This window comes from Panulirus ornatus, chromosome 39, assembly GCF_036320965.1.
Source record: "Panulirus ornatus isolate Po-2019 chromosome 39, ASM3632096v1, whole genome shotgun sequence".
Taxonomy (NCBI): Eukaryota; Metazoa; Arthropoda; class Malacostraca; order Decapoda; family Palinuridae; genus Panulirus; species Panulirus ornatus.
Window position 1 is genome coordinate 3,098,564 of NC_092262.1, and position 15,504 is coordinate 3,114,067.

General features: G+C 41.8%; 2 protein-coding genes across 2 annotated transcripts in view; one reads left to right on the forward strand and one right to left on the reverse strand.

The window, feature by feature from the left end:
* LOC139761207 (uncharacterized) overlaps nt 1-15,504 on the reverse strand; it is a 62,895-nt gene that overhangs the window by 8,792 nt on the left and 38,599 nt on the right. The window lies entirely within an intron of this gene.
* On the forward strand, nt 9,319-12,214 carry LOC139761029 (cuticle protein 19.8-like). Its single transcript, XM_071684780.1, has 3 exons — nt 9,319-9,354; nt 10,265-10,354; nt 11,780-12,214. The coding sequence occupies exons 1-3, from the start codon at nt 9,331-9,333 to the stop codon at nt 12,083-12,085; spliced, it is 420 nt and encodes a 139-aa protein (XP_071540881.1). The 5' UTR covers nt 9,319-9,330; the 3' UTR covers nt 12,086-12,214.

Here is a 15,504-nt window from a genome sequence, read left to right on the forward strand (position 1 = left end):
CTCATCTTACTAAAAAACCCTCCTTTTTTTTCTCAACTTGTTCTTTCTATGTGTTTAAGATACGAATTTAATATCAGTTTGACTTTCAACTTCATCATCATCATGGTCCAATAAGCTCGTCAGAGAATGCAAAGAAAATGGTATTTTTTTAAATCAAATTTCATAATTATGCAAATATAATAAAATTCTGTTTCGAAAGTCACGCTGGCTTTACGGACACCCTAAAGAATTTTAAGATCTATTTTTTGTTATAGTTTTAAACTCGCATCGAGAGTTGATTTATTTCAATTCCCCGTATGTCACGAAATTCATGCAATAGATACGCTTATGCTCGTTTTCTATGTTCTTGGAGCATAGTCAGTCAACAGTAAGCCTTAAAGACAAAAGTTCTCTGTCACAGTATCACATCTTCTTGCTCCAAATCTACGGCCATCTCAAGGTGATGAAGTTTAGACTCAGTTTCTCCCGAAATCTTAAAAAACTACACGTTTGCAGTATATATATATATATATATATATATATATATATATATATATATATATATATATATATATATATATATATATTAGACTCCAGTTATTAAATTTCTCAATGACTGAGCAAGGATTCATTTTTTGAGAGTGAAGGAGATTGGGGAAGGAATTATACTACAAATCTCTAGCACCATGATAATGATAAACAAAAATAAGAAACATTGACAATGAGACAAATATTTTGAAACATTATTGATAACTTATTTAATGAAATACACCAAGCGAAAGAATTGATACAAACCAAAACTCTGTCTATAAGATAAGGTTCTTGCTTCCTCTATTCTGTTGAGTTCTAAACCCACTTTTTTTAAGTAATGACGGAAATGTTTAGAGCTGATATTATATAGCCTGCAGAAATGGATAGATTTTAATACATAATGCTATGCAATCAAAATTTGGAACGCTAACCTCTGAGATCAAAACTGGACACAGAAATTACAACAGAAGAAAATATAACACAGAGAGAAGATTTAAGGCAAATTTTTGTTCATACACACACACACACACACACACACACACACACACACACACACCCACATACACACACACACACACACATGGGAATTCTGTCATCAATAAAAGAGCTGGATAAGAAGACAGAGGTATTTATGTCATCAACAACAGGTTAGGATTGGTGACATAAATAGATGTCATCAACAAACAAATTAAAATCGGAGACGTTGATAATTGTCTCCTCAGCAGACAAAGTAGATTGGACGAGCTGCGCAAGAGTTGACAGCGTCACAAATAAAGTGGGTCATAAACACCTTGTGGAACCCCAAGAGGAAGACTCCATTAAGTGATGCAACTTAGTCGGAAATGAAAATCACTTTTTATACGTCTAGGAAAGTGATTAGAACATTTTCGTAGTCTCCATCTTGTAAATGAATATTAGAGGATTAGTTAAAGAAACTTAGAGGTTCCAGGAATATCTTCCAACTCAGAATATCTTCGAAAAAAGAATATCTTCCGCACGAACAGCTCCGCGTTAACGTCAGATATATCATAGTCGAACAAGGAGACCTAAAAGAACGATTATTTAATACTTGAAGTTTCTCATTTCCCTTGGTGGATTCTCTTAAGAAAACTGATGAAATGATTGATCTAGAGTCCGCGAAAGTGTAGTGGATAGATTGAAATGTATTTCCCATTCATCCTTCTGCTATGTAATTTCTGTACCAATATTTTTTCTTGATAATACAAAGTGTTGCTTCATACTTATTATTTCTACCAGCTGATCTGCAAATAGGGAGTTTTGGGTGTGGAGTAGCCTTCTGCTGTACTATCCTGTCTCCATCTATAGTGGTGGGTGGGGAGGAGCCTTCTGCTGTACTGTCCTGTCTCCATCTATAGTGGTGGGTGGGGAGGAGCCTTCTGCTGTACTATCCTGTCTCCGTCTATAGTGGTGGGTGGGGAGGAGCCTTCTGCTGTACTGTCCTGTCTCCATCTATAGTGGTGGGTGGGGAGGAGCCTTCTGCTGTACTATCCTGTCTCCATCTATAGTGGTGGGTGTGGAGTAGCCTTCTGCTGTACTATCCTGTCTCCATCTATAGTGGTGGGTGGGGAGGAGCCTTCTGCTGTACTATCCTGTCTCCATCTATAGTGGTGGGTGGGGAGGAGCCTTCTGCTGTACTATCCTGTCTCCATCTATAGTGGTGGGTGGGGAGGAGCCTTCTGCTGCACTATCCTGTTTCCATTTACACAGAGACGTAGGTCACTCTAACTCTCCTACACAAGGTATTACACTCGACACACCATCACATCTTATGTTGTCTAACTTTCACGCACTTCTGTGTCCTTCACCATGTGGGTCTTCGAAAGATTGGTTCCCACAAGAGAACATATGACAGTGTGAGTGAAAGCATTATCTCTTCCCCGGCAACCCGTTGAAAGCAGATAGAAACGAGTGAGTGCTTTCAGCGTGGGGCGTCTGATCAATTTCTCTTACCCAAAGCAGTCTAGCCGGGAGGAAGGAAAGACGCATCATCACCTTATTGAAGATCTTTGTCTTATTATTACTCGGTATCGTGGAGGTATGCGGAGTGGAGTTGCACCTTGATCATTGCAACACTCACAAGACAATATGTGGTGCAGTGAGGGATGGTCAGATGTATTGACTATGTCAGGGCGTGAATGTAGAGAATGTATATCATCGGATGTTGTATGTTAGAGGTAGTCAACACAAGAGCCAACATGGAAATCTAATCACTACATTTTTGATAGACTTTTTTTCGTCTTTTTCAGCTGCTGTGGCCTAATGGAGGCGAATTTAGAATCGCAGGGAGAAATGTCCTCTCTAGCCTTCTTTATCTTTCTTTAAAGCGACTATGTCACCCTCTGGTGTGAGAATCTTATATACTTTATGTCTCTATAGTGACTGAGAAGTTGAGAGACAGGTGATCTGTTCTCGTGTTCCTCTGGTTTCAATTTTCTGTCTCATTTTCAACACTGATTACCGGGGGGGGGGGGGGGGGGGGGGGGGGGGGGGGGGGGGGGGGGGGGTTGATATTACCTCTTGCCCAATCTATATTCACAAGGAAATCCTGACTTCCTCCGCCCAGCTCTCACGACGCTCACTGTGTAACCATTCACATGAAGGACTTCCACCCATTTGTCTCCCAGTGACCAACACACCTCACGTCTTCCACAGAGTAGCAGTGGTTCTCACACACTTTCTCACTAGCCTCTCTGTACGTGGGGAGAGAGAGAGAGAGAGAGAGAGAGAGAGAGAGAGAGAGAGAGAGAGAGAGAGAGAGAGAGAGAGAGAGAGAGAGAGAGAGGTCACGTCAGGTTACCAGAGCAGAAGGCGCAGCGTGAGATTTTGAGTGCTCCCCCAAACCTCCACCCCCCCCCCCTTGCGCGACGCCCCCTTCTTCAAAACCAGTTTTGAGCAATCTTCGTCACAGTGGAGCTAGTCTCCCACCTCACACCTCATTCCTGGCTGCGTATATAAAGGCTGCGAGTCGCTGGTGAGGCAGTTAGTGTTCATCTGTGGACTTACGAAGCACCATGAAGGTAAATTGGCTATGTCTCCTCATGACTGGCACACAGAGATGACTACTGTCGAACGTAGGATGTGACAATATCGCCTTTATAATGACGACGGCGTGAGATTATCTACTGTGATGAAGTAACTCAGATATAGCGTCTATACATCGTTGTATTACGATGATTGGATGAGAGGGAACCAAATGGTTGACATCGTAGGCCTTAAGACATTAGAAATAATTGGGTATATACATGATACTTATTAATTTTCTTAGAGGACATTGATCGAGAAGTGGGTCTTCAGTGTCACCACAAAATATCATATGTTCCAAACCATCCCATTGTGAAAAATGTAATATTTTTTCTTTCATGTCTTATCTGATCCAGGCTGTTATTGCTTGTGACACTTTTGGCTGTAGCTATAGCTGCCCCTTCCAGACCCCAGTCTATCTACGGCTACGCCCCCACCTTGTCTTATGGTCCTGCACCCTCCTATGAGGTAAATAAAAAGACGACACAGCGTCGTCGGAGAACTTTGAGTCACAGGTTTGCCACAACTAAGTGTCTGTTCTGATCTATCAATCTCTGTTTATGGTTCTTACATTACCTGTAGTAATTTGGATCCTTTTCTAACGTATCTGAAATTAAGTTATGGCCGTATTTCCTCTCCTATTTCAGGGTCCTGCTCAGTATAGCTTCGACTATGGGGTAAGAGATGGCGCCTCTGGCAACGACTTCGGCCACCAGGAGAGTCGTGATGGCTATAACACCCAGGGGTCGTACTCGGTCCAGCTGCCTGATGGTCGTCTGCAGACTGTGAGATACACTGTCAACGGTGACTCTGGCTATGTGGCTGAGGTCACCTATCAGGGTGAGGCTCATCACCCTACCTACAGGCCAGCCTATACTCCCTCCCCAGCTTACGTTCCCTCCCCAGCCTACACTCCCTCCCCAGCCTATAGACCCATCACTGTCTATGGCTAAAATGTTCCCTATCGCTACGCACATTGGCGTACGCAGACCCTGAGAAAATATCTGTGATGACCCGTAAACCACATTTATATGATATCAAAACAGTATAATAAACATTTAAGTAGTTAATCGTTCCTCGACATACGGATTTCATTCTATGAATTACCATTGCGAAAGGGGTTCAGTCGATGCATTTGTACCATATCCTGTCATGTGGTAAATGTAAGTTGTTTTTGTACAGCATAATATGATTTACACATATCTCGATCAAACTTTTTTTTCCTCTCTTTCTCTTTCTTTCCCTGGCTAAATTCTTGGCCATAGGTGACGCAAATGCACTTACAGATATTGAAGTGATAAGAAAAGATATCAATAAAACACTATAGTTATAAAATGAGAACTCATCACTGGGACCAAATGGAATTCCAGCCAAATTCCTCAAAATATCAAAGGTTGATACACAGCTTTGATGCACAGCAGAAACACATGAACTTTCTCAAGGATCATCGATAAGAAAGAAAGATCCAAGGTTCTGCCCAAAACAATATGTAAAAATTAGACGTCACAAGTGAATTATCTTCCAAATTATGATCAAGAAACACATAATCTCACATCTGATTAACATCAACACATCAGAGAATATCCAACCGGGGATTGTATGAGGTAAAAGTACTCAGAAATTATTAACTTACTACGAATGCAATTATATAAATGCACAGATTGACGATGAAGTCTGTTTCTCTCTAAAATCGCATAGCATTTTATGAAACAGATAATAGAATTCTGTTACACAGTAAAGAATCAAAATATGATGATGGTGAATCATAGAGATGGATCAATGGGTTTCTAACAAACAGAAATCTAAAAGTTATGGTAAAATGGAACTCTCTGTGAACGAAGATGATTTATCAAATGTTCCACAAAGAACAGTAGAAGTTTGAGTAATGTGTATGACTTAGATGCAAAGTATAATTAAAGTATAATTAGATGGTTTATAAATGACACCAGATATTCTAACCTGCTTTATAATTCTCACTCAAATGCTTAGGAATGCTTAGGAATGATTAGGAATGCTTAGGAATCTCTTTTCTTCTACCCGAATGCAACAATTTAGGAAATGTGTCTGTCTCATTGTGATCATATTTCTATTACTGTCCCTTACCTTCCTTGTTGTATATAAGAAAACGTTTTCCCATTAACTACAGACAGTAAAAGCTAACTAAACAGTAACAGCTGACTGTAGACAGTAAAAGCTCACTATAGACAGTAACAGCTCATTCTAGACAGTAACAACTTACTATAGACAGTAAAAGCTCAGTATAGAGAGTAACAGCTAACTACAGACAGTAAGAGCTCACTATAGACGGTAAGACCTCACTATAGACAGTAACAGTTCACTATAGACAGTAGGACCTCAGTATAGACAGTAACAACACACCTGCAGCTGACACTGGTCCTTACAAGACCTTCCAAATCCTGTGTTCGTAATGCTTCATCATTATTCCCTGTGGATAATGGTGCCAAGTCAAAGCCAAGTCGTTCTCTCAAACAAAACAACTTTGAAAACTTAACAACTTTTCAACACCGTTTCTAAGTTAAACCCATACATATGATCTTGGTCTAACTAAATCAGTGATTTAGCTTTGCCTCTGAGCTTACTGATATACTCATAAAAAGCAAGCAAACATCTTTTTTTTTTTTGTATTTGTCATTATTGTTTTTGTTTGTGTAATGTGACTCCTGGCCAAGGATAAGTCAGTTCTTAGATATTACACTATCAAGTTTTTCTTCTGTTTCTGGAGGTTTCTGTCTCATTCCTTAAACTTTTTTTTGACTCAATTCAGCCTAAGGTTATAATCTCAGTCAATGACCAGGCTACTTCGACTATCACGTCTGTCAATCACTATTTTCTCATCGAGTTATACTTTTACTCTCACGGTTTGTGATCCAGTTATTCCAGTTGTGCATTTCGAACCAGTGTGAACCCAGATGCTCAATTCACTACTTGCTTTCGGATGCTGTATACGTGGGGAAATTCTCTCCTCTTTTCTTTCATTCTTGGTATCAAGATCTCAACTAATACAAGTCACTACTGGCATTCAAATGCTGCATACGTGGGGAAATTCTCTCTTCTTTTCTTACATTCTTCGTATCAAGATCTCAACTAATACAAGTCAGTACTGGCATTCAAATGCTGCATACGTGGGGAAATCCTCACCTCTTTTCTTTCATTCTTGGTATCGAGATCTCAAGTGATAAAAATTCTTGCTTCACTCATCAAATGAAGCACTTTAGATGGACTGAGATGCAGTGGGATGAAAGAAATTTCTTCATGAAAGAAGATTTAAGTCGTGAGAGCGTTCAGAATCTGTCTTCATTCAAACATCCAACAAAAATTACCAAACTAAGTTCCGTGTGACGAAACCTTACACTATATCAGATGACTGGAAAGAATACATGTTCTATAATGATATCCTTGGAGGGAAATTAAGGCCTTTCCTTAGGTCATACTTCTGTCCACACTGACTACATAGCAGAGATGATAGTTGTGGCAGATGGAGATATATATTTCTCCTCTTCCTTCTACCAGTTGATGTTCGACCAATGGCATTTTATGGTCACCATTCACAGGAGCAAGTGAGGGATCAGCCACAATGTGCTCTACTGAAGGTTGCATTAATTATAGACATATGAGCGTGTTTTGACCCCAAGGGAAGATTTGAGTAAAATCTATTTTGCATAGAAGGAATGACAAAGGCAATTTAAAGATATGGAAAGGTCAAAAACTTGAATGCCTTCTTGACATGGGTGGACAGAGGAACTATTCATACAACCAATTAGGAAATGATCAAGGTTTGTGGGTAGATGTGTTTTGATCACCACCCAAACACTACTGGTAAAGAATCTGATCATTCTTGACCTGAATCTAATCTTTCTTGACCTGGCCAGTGTCAGGTTAGGGTGAGTGTGGGTGAATCAGGTCATCACACCTTTGTTTTTGAGTCTGGGTCGTGGGTTAGTGGGTAAATGGATCAACTCAACCACGGCTCACTCACCATCGCTTGATTCATTGTGAGTATTATTTTATTTTTTACACACACACACACACACACACACACACACACACACACACATACACACACAGAAGAACAACCTTCATTCACTAGCCTAAGTTAATTACATCTCTTGTGTGTGTGTGTGTGTGTGTGTGTGTGTGTGTGTGTGTGTGTGTGTGTTGCATCTGACAGCATTAGTGAAACTAATGTGATGATGAAACTAACTACAATAAACTCGGAATGTATAGAGAGTCATGTAACCCTTTCGCACAAGGTCATTTGAAGGTCAGTGTGTAGAAAGGTCACAGCAAGACGTAACGTTCGCTTGGAACTTGTGAGAAAGTAAGCATCAGTTTATCAAGTTTTTTTCTTTAAGGGAAAGTAAATTTAAGATATTATTTTGAGCATCTGTGGATTATCTCTCAGATATTATTTATATAGCAATCAGGACTGTGTATAGAACCAGTGATTGAGGACATGTGAATGATCGAACGAGCGCCCCTTGTTAGAAAAGGTGAGATGGAAGTTGAAGACTTGTAGTTCACTATGTCTCACAGGAATGATTATAGAGTGTGTGTGTGTGTGTGTGTGTCTAAGAGAGAGAGAGAGAGAGAGAGAGAGAGAGAGAGAGAGAGAGAGAGAGAGAGAGAGAGAGAGACACGATCTCCTTTCCTCTTCCTCAGAACACCTGGCGTGTTGATTGGTGCAGACGTTGCATCATCTACTGCTCGAGTCTCACGACTCCCTCTGTCAGGTGTTCACCAAGGTGGGACACGAACCCGGTGCTCCACATCTATTTTATGACCTGATGTTCCTCCTAATATCTCGTCGTGTTTTATTTATCTCGCTCGTGTATACTGGTCAGGGGGTATTACCGGATGTGAGTCTATCCTTAGACCACTACAGTGTTCGTGTGTATTGCTTTCTGAGTAGAAAGTGGGGCGTCTCAAGACTTACATCGATGCATAATGGAGTGATTAAAGTCAAAATCGTCCTGACACAAGAGAGTTAAAGTGATGTCCATTTATCATCTAACATCTACCGTGGCAAGACTGGTGACTTCACTTTCTCTTTCAACTGAAACGCATCTGCCGGACCAGACCTGACATCTCTCTTTACACACTTACACCTCTCATTCTTCCCTTGGCTCTTGTATTTATAGTCTCATTTCCACCCAGTGTCTCATATTGTCTCCTATTTTCCTCTGAGTGCCTTAGCTCGATGGGAGACTTGCGTCCATAAGCAGATCCTGTAATACATGAAAGGGTTCTCACAACGGGAATTAATCACTGTTTTAATTGGGTCATTCGAGAAATGTCACCGACAGTAAGATATTTTGGTGTCAAGCCTTAATCACTAATGTCACTCTCGTCTCTTGTAACTATCGTTAGGCCTCGTTCCCTTGGTCGAATTGGCTTTCCTGAAGAACGACGCAAAGTCTGGCAGGATTGGTTAACAAGGCAGTTACAACCTGGCTTAGCTCAGACAACTCAACGACCCTGTTTACGAAATCAGGTCAGGCCAGGTTACCAGAGCAGACGGCTCAGCCATCATACAACCACGGAACATATGCAACACTTGATCAATCAACCTCGCTTCCTGTCATGGGTATCCTGCCACACACACTATAGTTCCTCGTAACCCACATCCTAACCTGTTACTGCGTCAGACTCCCTGCGGCAGGAGGGACACGCCCCTCCCTCCCTCCTTCCCTCCTTTGCCACGCCCCCTTGACGGGTATATAACACTTGGGGGTTAGTGGAGAGCCAGCACACTCACTCATGAGCCTCATCACCACCATGAAGGTAGGCAGTCCCCCCTCCTCACAACTCATAATGAGTCTTGACTCACAGTTCACACTAACAACAAATGATTCTACTAGAAAATTTGAAAAAAAAGTTCTAAAATCTGTAATCAATTCTATGATTCTCTTTAGATTAACTAGTATCATTATTGCTAGGTAAACAGTGATTAGATACACTGGCAGATGTGCCATTACAGAGTGCCAAAATGTTTTAGTGTCTGAATAGGACTTTCTGTGTTTGTTTTCAGCTTATTAACTACTTATAGTGGTAAACAGAAACACACACACACACACACACACACACACACTGAATCAGAAAAGTCCAGCTTCGTATCCTTGCGTGGTCGTCTTAAGAGATGGGGCCCCACGAGTATAGAACTTGCTCTTTTCCCATTCGCTGTAAGTCGGCTATTACAAATAGGTAATCAAAAGCAATTAATCACACACACACACACACACACACACACACACACACACACACACACACACACACACAGCGTACAGAAGTTAAAAAGCTTCTTGATGATAGAAAAGGTTCAAAAGATGGGGCCCCACGAGTGTGGAGTTCCCTCCCCGTACAGTTCAAACTGGTGATCATATACCATTGTCCAGAGGACCTTCCCAGACTCTAAACTGAACACCATCTGAACTGTCACTGTATGACGTCACCTGTAGTATAAGTGTAAAGTGTCTCTTGATGTAGTAACTCACTTAGAATTAGCTGATGATATACTTTTATGAGTCGCCTGAAGCTCTGATATCTAAGTGAGAGATGCTTACATGTTTTCACTACTTCACTGCTATGGGTGTTCTGACATGGGATTAATATTTAATGAGGGTGGTTATTATAACCTCACTAAATGATTAATGTCTTGAAGTTATTATTCATCACCAAACATGTCTTTATACAGGTCATTATCGCCATGTCTCTGTTCGCCGCTGCTATGGCTGCTCCTTCTTACTATCCTGTGCCACCATACAGCCCAGCTCCATCATATGAGGTAAGGAACACGTAGACTGTCAGGTATCAGAGCCAGAAATATAAGGATGAAGGACGTGATACTTGATATCTGTTTTAATCCACATCTGTCAGATGAGGCTCTTCAGTCCTCCTTACTATGTTTTCCAAAGACGGCGAGTTGCTAAAACAAATGCAGAGAAGAGGATCAAAGCCAATTCCGTCCCCTCACAAATAAACCTTATGAAGATAAAGTCAGAATTGTGACACAGTTTTCCCCTCCAGGAAATAAATACAGACTCAGAGGAAATCTATCAAAAGCGTTTCGAATACGATCATTTTGATCATGTAAGTCACTGCCTGTGTTAGGTGAAGACAAATTAGCAAGAAATAAGGATATATAGGTAGATAGACATAGTGTGAACGGAGGCAATGAAACTGTCCGCCGAAAAGTTTTGGAACACTAGGATAGACTACAAAGAGATATTGTCATGGCGAAGACAATTAATACTTTTAAAGATACAGTTAAACAAATATTTCAATGAAATCAATTACCATTAGATAGCCATTACCATTATGATAGCCATTTTCAATAGGGGTCTATAGCCTGTACATTATGAAGTTCTCTTATGTGTATATACAAAGTAACAGCTAAATCCCCCTTTCTTCTAAGAATCAAGCAACTGTAATTGGATCAGAATGTTTTTCATAAATCTTACTCCACAAAAATTCCATGTACTTATACTTCTTCTGCATCACACGGTGTTCTTTCATCGCTACTTTCTACTTGCTGATTTGCCGAAGGGAATGTTGGGTAGGGAGGAGCCTTCTGCTGTACTATCCTGTCTCCATGTATAGTGGTAGGTGGGGAGGAGCCTTCTGCTGCACTATCCTGTCTCCATCTATAGTGGTGGGTGGGGAGGAGCCTTCTACTTTACTATCCTGTCTCCATCTATAGTGGTACGTGGGGAGGAACCTTCTGCTCTACTATCATGTCTCCATCTCTTTGAAATAGAAATTAGAGATACTATTAGTGTCTTCCCTTAGATAACCTCGTCATAGATCATCAGGTCTTGTGTTATCTGTCCTTCTCATGTACTGTCCTCCAGTAGACAACCTCGTCAAAGACCATCAAATCTTGTGTTATCTGTCCTTCCATGTACTGTCCTCCAGTAGACAACCTCGTCAAAGACCATCAAATCTTGTGTTATCTGTCCTTTCCATGTACTGTCCTCCAGCAGATAACATGGTCATAGACCATTAGGTCTTGTGTTATCTGTCCCTTCAATGTACTGTCTTCCTGCAGATAACCTGATCATAAACCATTAGATCGTCTGTTATGTGTCAATATCTTGACAATAAATGATCTTACATTACATCAATTTTCTGTTCTGATCAGCACAAAAAATTATTGGTATTCTTATCTCTATAAGTCCTTACTTACGTCGTATTTCCTCTCCTATTTCAGGGTCCTGCTCAGTACAGCTTCGACTATGGGGTAAGAGATGGCGCCTCTGGCAACGACTTCGGCCACCAGGAGAGTCGTGATGGCTATAACACACAGGGGTCGTACTCGGTCCAGCTGCCTGATGGTCGTCTGCAGACTGTGAGATACACTGTCAACGGTGACTCTGGCTATGTGGCTGAGGTCACCTATCAGGGTGAGGCTCATCACCCTACCTACAGGCCAGCCTATACTCCCTCCCCAGCTTACGTTCCCTCCCCAGCCTACACTCCCTCCCCAGCCTATAGACCCATCACTGTCTATGGCTAAAATGTTCCTTACCGCTACGCACATTGGCGTACGCAGACCCTGAGAAAATATCTGTGATGACCCGTAAACCATATCATATATTACTTGTATACGTCTTTCTTATAATTGTAAGTAAATTGTATTGCTGAAATAGAATAAGTAAAAGTACTTCAGTCCAATTATTTATCCTAAACAGTTCAAGGAAAGAACATGAAACGTTAATTACGTAATCTGTTGGCAAATACACACACACACGCATACACATACATACAAATGCACATATGTACAAACGTAAGTGGTTATGATGGCTCACATAATCAATGTTTATAGCTATCCCATCTTCTCAACTCATTCTTTAATCTCGTAATTTGTTGGCAAATACACACACACACACACACACACACACACACACACACACACACACATACACATGCACATATTCCCAAACATAAGTGGTTATGATAGCGCACATAATTGATGTTTATAGCTACCAATTCCATCTTCATCTTAATGCATTCTTTAAACGCCCATCATACGCTCGCTCCTACCGTCGATGCGTACAATGATCACCACTGCCAGCCCAACCTGACCTTATTTGCATATGACCTCCACAAAGCTGATGCAGATCGCTGTACCTCACGAAAATCGTCTTGTCTTAACGACCCTGTGGGACACAACTCTACTGGGGGACCAGGAAGAGTAAACAAGAAGTCCCAGCAGTGTAAACAAGAAGTCCCAGCAGTGTAAACAAGAAGTCCTAGCAGTGTAAATATCTGAAGAGATTAAGATGATGCAGCTGACCCACCTTGGAATACGTTGACAACACTGCTATCATGGCTGAGCTGTGTTGGACTGGAAGGAACCTGCGGATGCCATGCACAAACAACCTGCTGTTCTGGATCATGCATCAGTTCCCTGACACAAGCACCAAGCCTGACTGATCATGCATCAGTTCCCTGACACAAGCACCAAGCCTGACTGATCATGCATCAGTTCCCTGACACAAGCACCAAGCCTGACTGATCATGCATCAGTTCCCTGACACAAGCACCAAGCCTGACTGATCATGCATCAGTTCCCTGACACAAGCACCAAGCCTGACTGATCATGCATCAGTTCCCTGGCACAAGCACCAAGCCTGACTGATCATGCATCAGTTCCCTGACACAAGCACCAAGCCTGACTGATCATGCATCAGTTCCCTGACACAAGCACCAAGCCTGACTGATCATGCATCAGTTCCCTGACACAAGCACCAAGCCTGACTGATCATGCATCAGTTCCCTGACACAAGCACCAAGCCTGACTGATCATGCATCAGTTCCCTGACACATTCGCCAAGCTTGCTTAGGGGTATATGGGCAAAGGTTGTGACCCCTTAACCTGTTAGGAGAGGTACCCCTATCTAGGAGAAGTACCCCCTATCTATTAAAGGTGCCCCCTATCTAGGAAAGGTACCTCCTATCTAGGAGAGGGGGTCTTCTAGGAGAAGTACCCCTTCTAGAAGAAGTACCACTATCTAGGAGAGGTACCCCCTATCTGGAAGTACCCCCTATTTAGGAGAAGTACCCTTTATCTAGGGGAGGTACCCCCGATCCGGAAGTACCCCCTATCTAGGAGAGGTACCCCATTCTAGGAGAAGTACCACCTATCTAGGACAAGTACCCCCATCTATTCGCCGATTTGACTCTAGTGTGTTTACAAACTGCCACATTAGAACGGTTCTGGGTGTATCTGCTGCATAGATCTACACATATCTATTCTTTAAACTATATTTTTACGTAAATCAATTCCAAATCACTTTCCCCAGTGAGAGAACTAAGGCGGTACTTTAATTGATCAGATGACAACAAAGATGAAGCTTCACAAAGCGGATTCAACCATCCAGCTCGACCTATAGACCAGGTTCCGCATCACTGCTGTAGAACCATCTCAGCTGAACTCCTCTCTCATGTGGGAGGCTGAAATCATCTTCGTCCATCCCATGTTGCCAGTGGCCTCATCTGAAGTCATAGGATTAATTACTGCTGAAATGTCATTTCATGAGAGTTGACTGGTTCATTTGAGTTGACTGGTTCATTTGAGGTGACTGGTTCATTTGAGTTGACTGGTTCATTTGAGTTGACTGGTTCATTTGAGTTGACTGGTTCATTTGAGTTGACTGGTTCATTTGAGTTGACTGGTTCATTTGAGTTGACTGGTTTATTGGTGTGGTTTGAATGACACTTAAACCAGGTTGTTTACCTCCGTCCAAGAGGAGGATTCATGAAATATGCTTCATCCGTTTTGACTCGTGAACCTCACAGACAACGTTTCAGCCTAGAACTGTAGACTGAAATCATACTGAAGGTCGTATTGTCGATCCCCTATACGATATCTGTCTCAGAAATGTGTTTGGATTAGGAGAGTAATGAATAATATTTGTTATTTGCTCTGTTATTCATTAGCGGATGGACTCTCCTGCGTCCTTTGAGCTGCATTGTCTAAAGCATCCTCCACGGGGCCCAGACAGAAGATGGCTCGAAGAAAATGTGACCCCAGACACCTTTCCACTGGTCACGCGTTACCTTGGACGCCTTCTCAAACGATGAGGACTAGTAACTAGACCGTGTTACAGATTATGACGTATCTGTGACTCACCCGCTCCCAAAGACTTTACCAAGACTTGACCTCCTCATTCATACCACAATGTGGGTCTCACTGACTCCCAGTTACTCGTCCACCTTTCCAAACCACTGCCTCTCTCTCTCTCTCTCTCTCTCTCTCTCTCTCTCTCTCTCTCTCTCTCTCTCTCTCTTCCTTGTCTGAGGTCACGAGGATTCGAACGTGTGTATAGATTTGGTAACAACCTGACAGCCTAAGAGGCAGCCAACTCATTACCAAGCCTCGTTATCATGAGTATTGGTTCTCCAATCCTTTGTGTAAACCCATTCACGATTACTGCTCTTGATCTGGCAATAAGGACGTAGATAATATGGGGTTACGACTGAGATGTAAAAAAAACAAAAGGCAGACGCTTCCTGGACAAGTATTCAGATCCTCACGGACGCTTCGCTAGCTGGCCTTCACCCGACTCTGTGGAGATGCCAATCTATCGAGCTAAGATCACTTAAGGCGATTGACTGCATGCATTAAAGGGCCACATTCGAACTATAAAGCAGACCTTAAGGCACTGTTCTAACCTCTTTGGACGTCTCAAGTAGATGCCAATATAATTTGGTTGGTCAAGTGACCAATGAGGTACCAAAAGCTTCAAAGCTAAGTTCACTTTATGTGGAGGACTTGTTCCACTGATTCAAACAACCTCGACAAATACTTTCGTGTTCCTGATGAACACTTACTTATGACTTAAGTTATAAGTCATTGTGAAAATCAACCCTCAGTACATTTTACACTTAAAGAATGCGAACAAGAAGAACTTCTTGTTATGATTATCAAGA

Bases quoted from the DNA above. Each gene is read 5' to 3' on its own strand.
- LOC139761029 (XM_071684780.1), top strand. From the start codon at position 9,331: ATGAGCCTCATCACCACCATGAAG. The intron at 9,355-10,264 runs GTAGGCAGTCCC...GTCTTTATACAG, and splicing joins GCCTCATCACCACCATGAAG to GTCATTATCGCCATGTCTCT. The intron at 10,355-11,779 runs GTAAGGAACACG...CTCCTATTTCAG, and splicing joins GCCCAGCTCCATCATATGAG to GGTCCTGCTCAGTACAGCTT.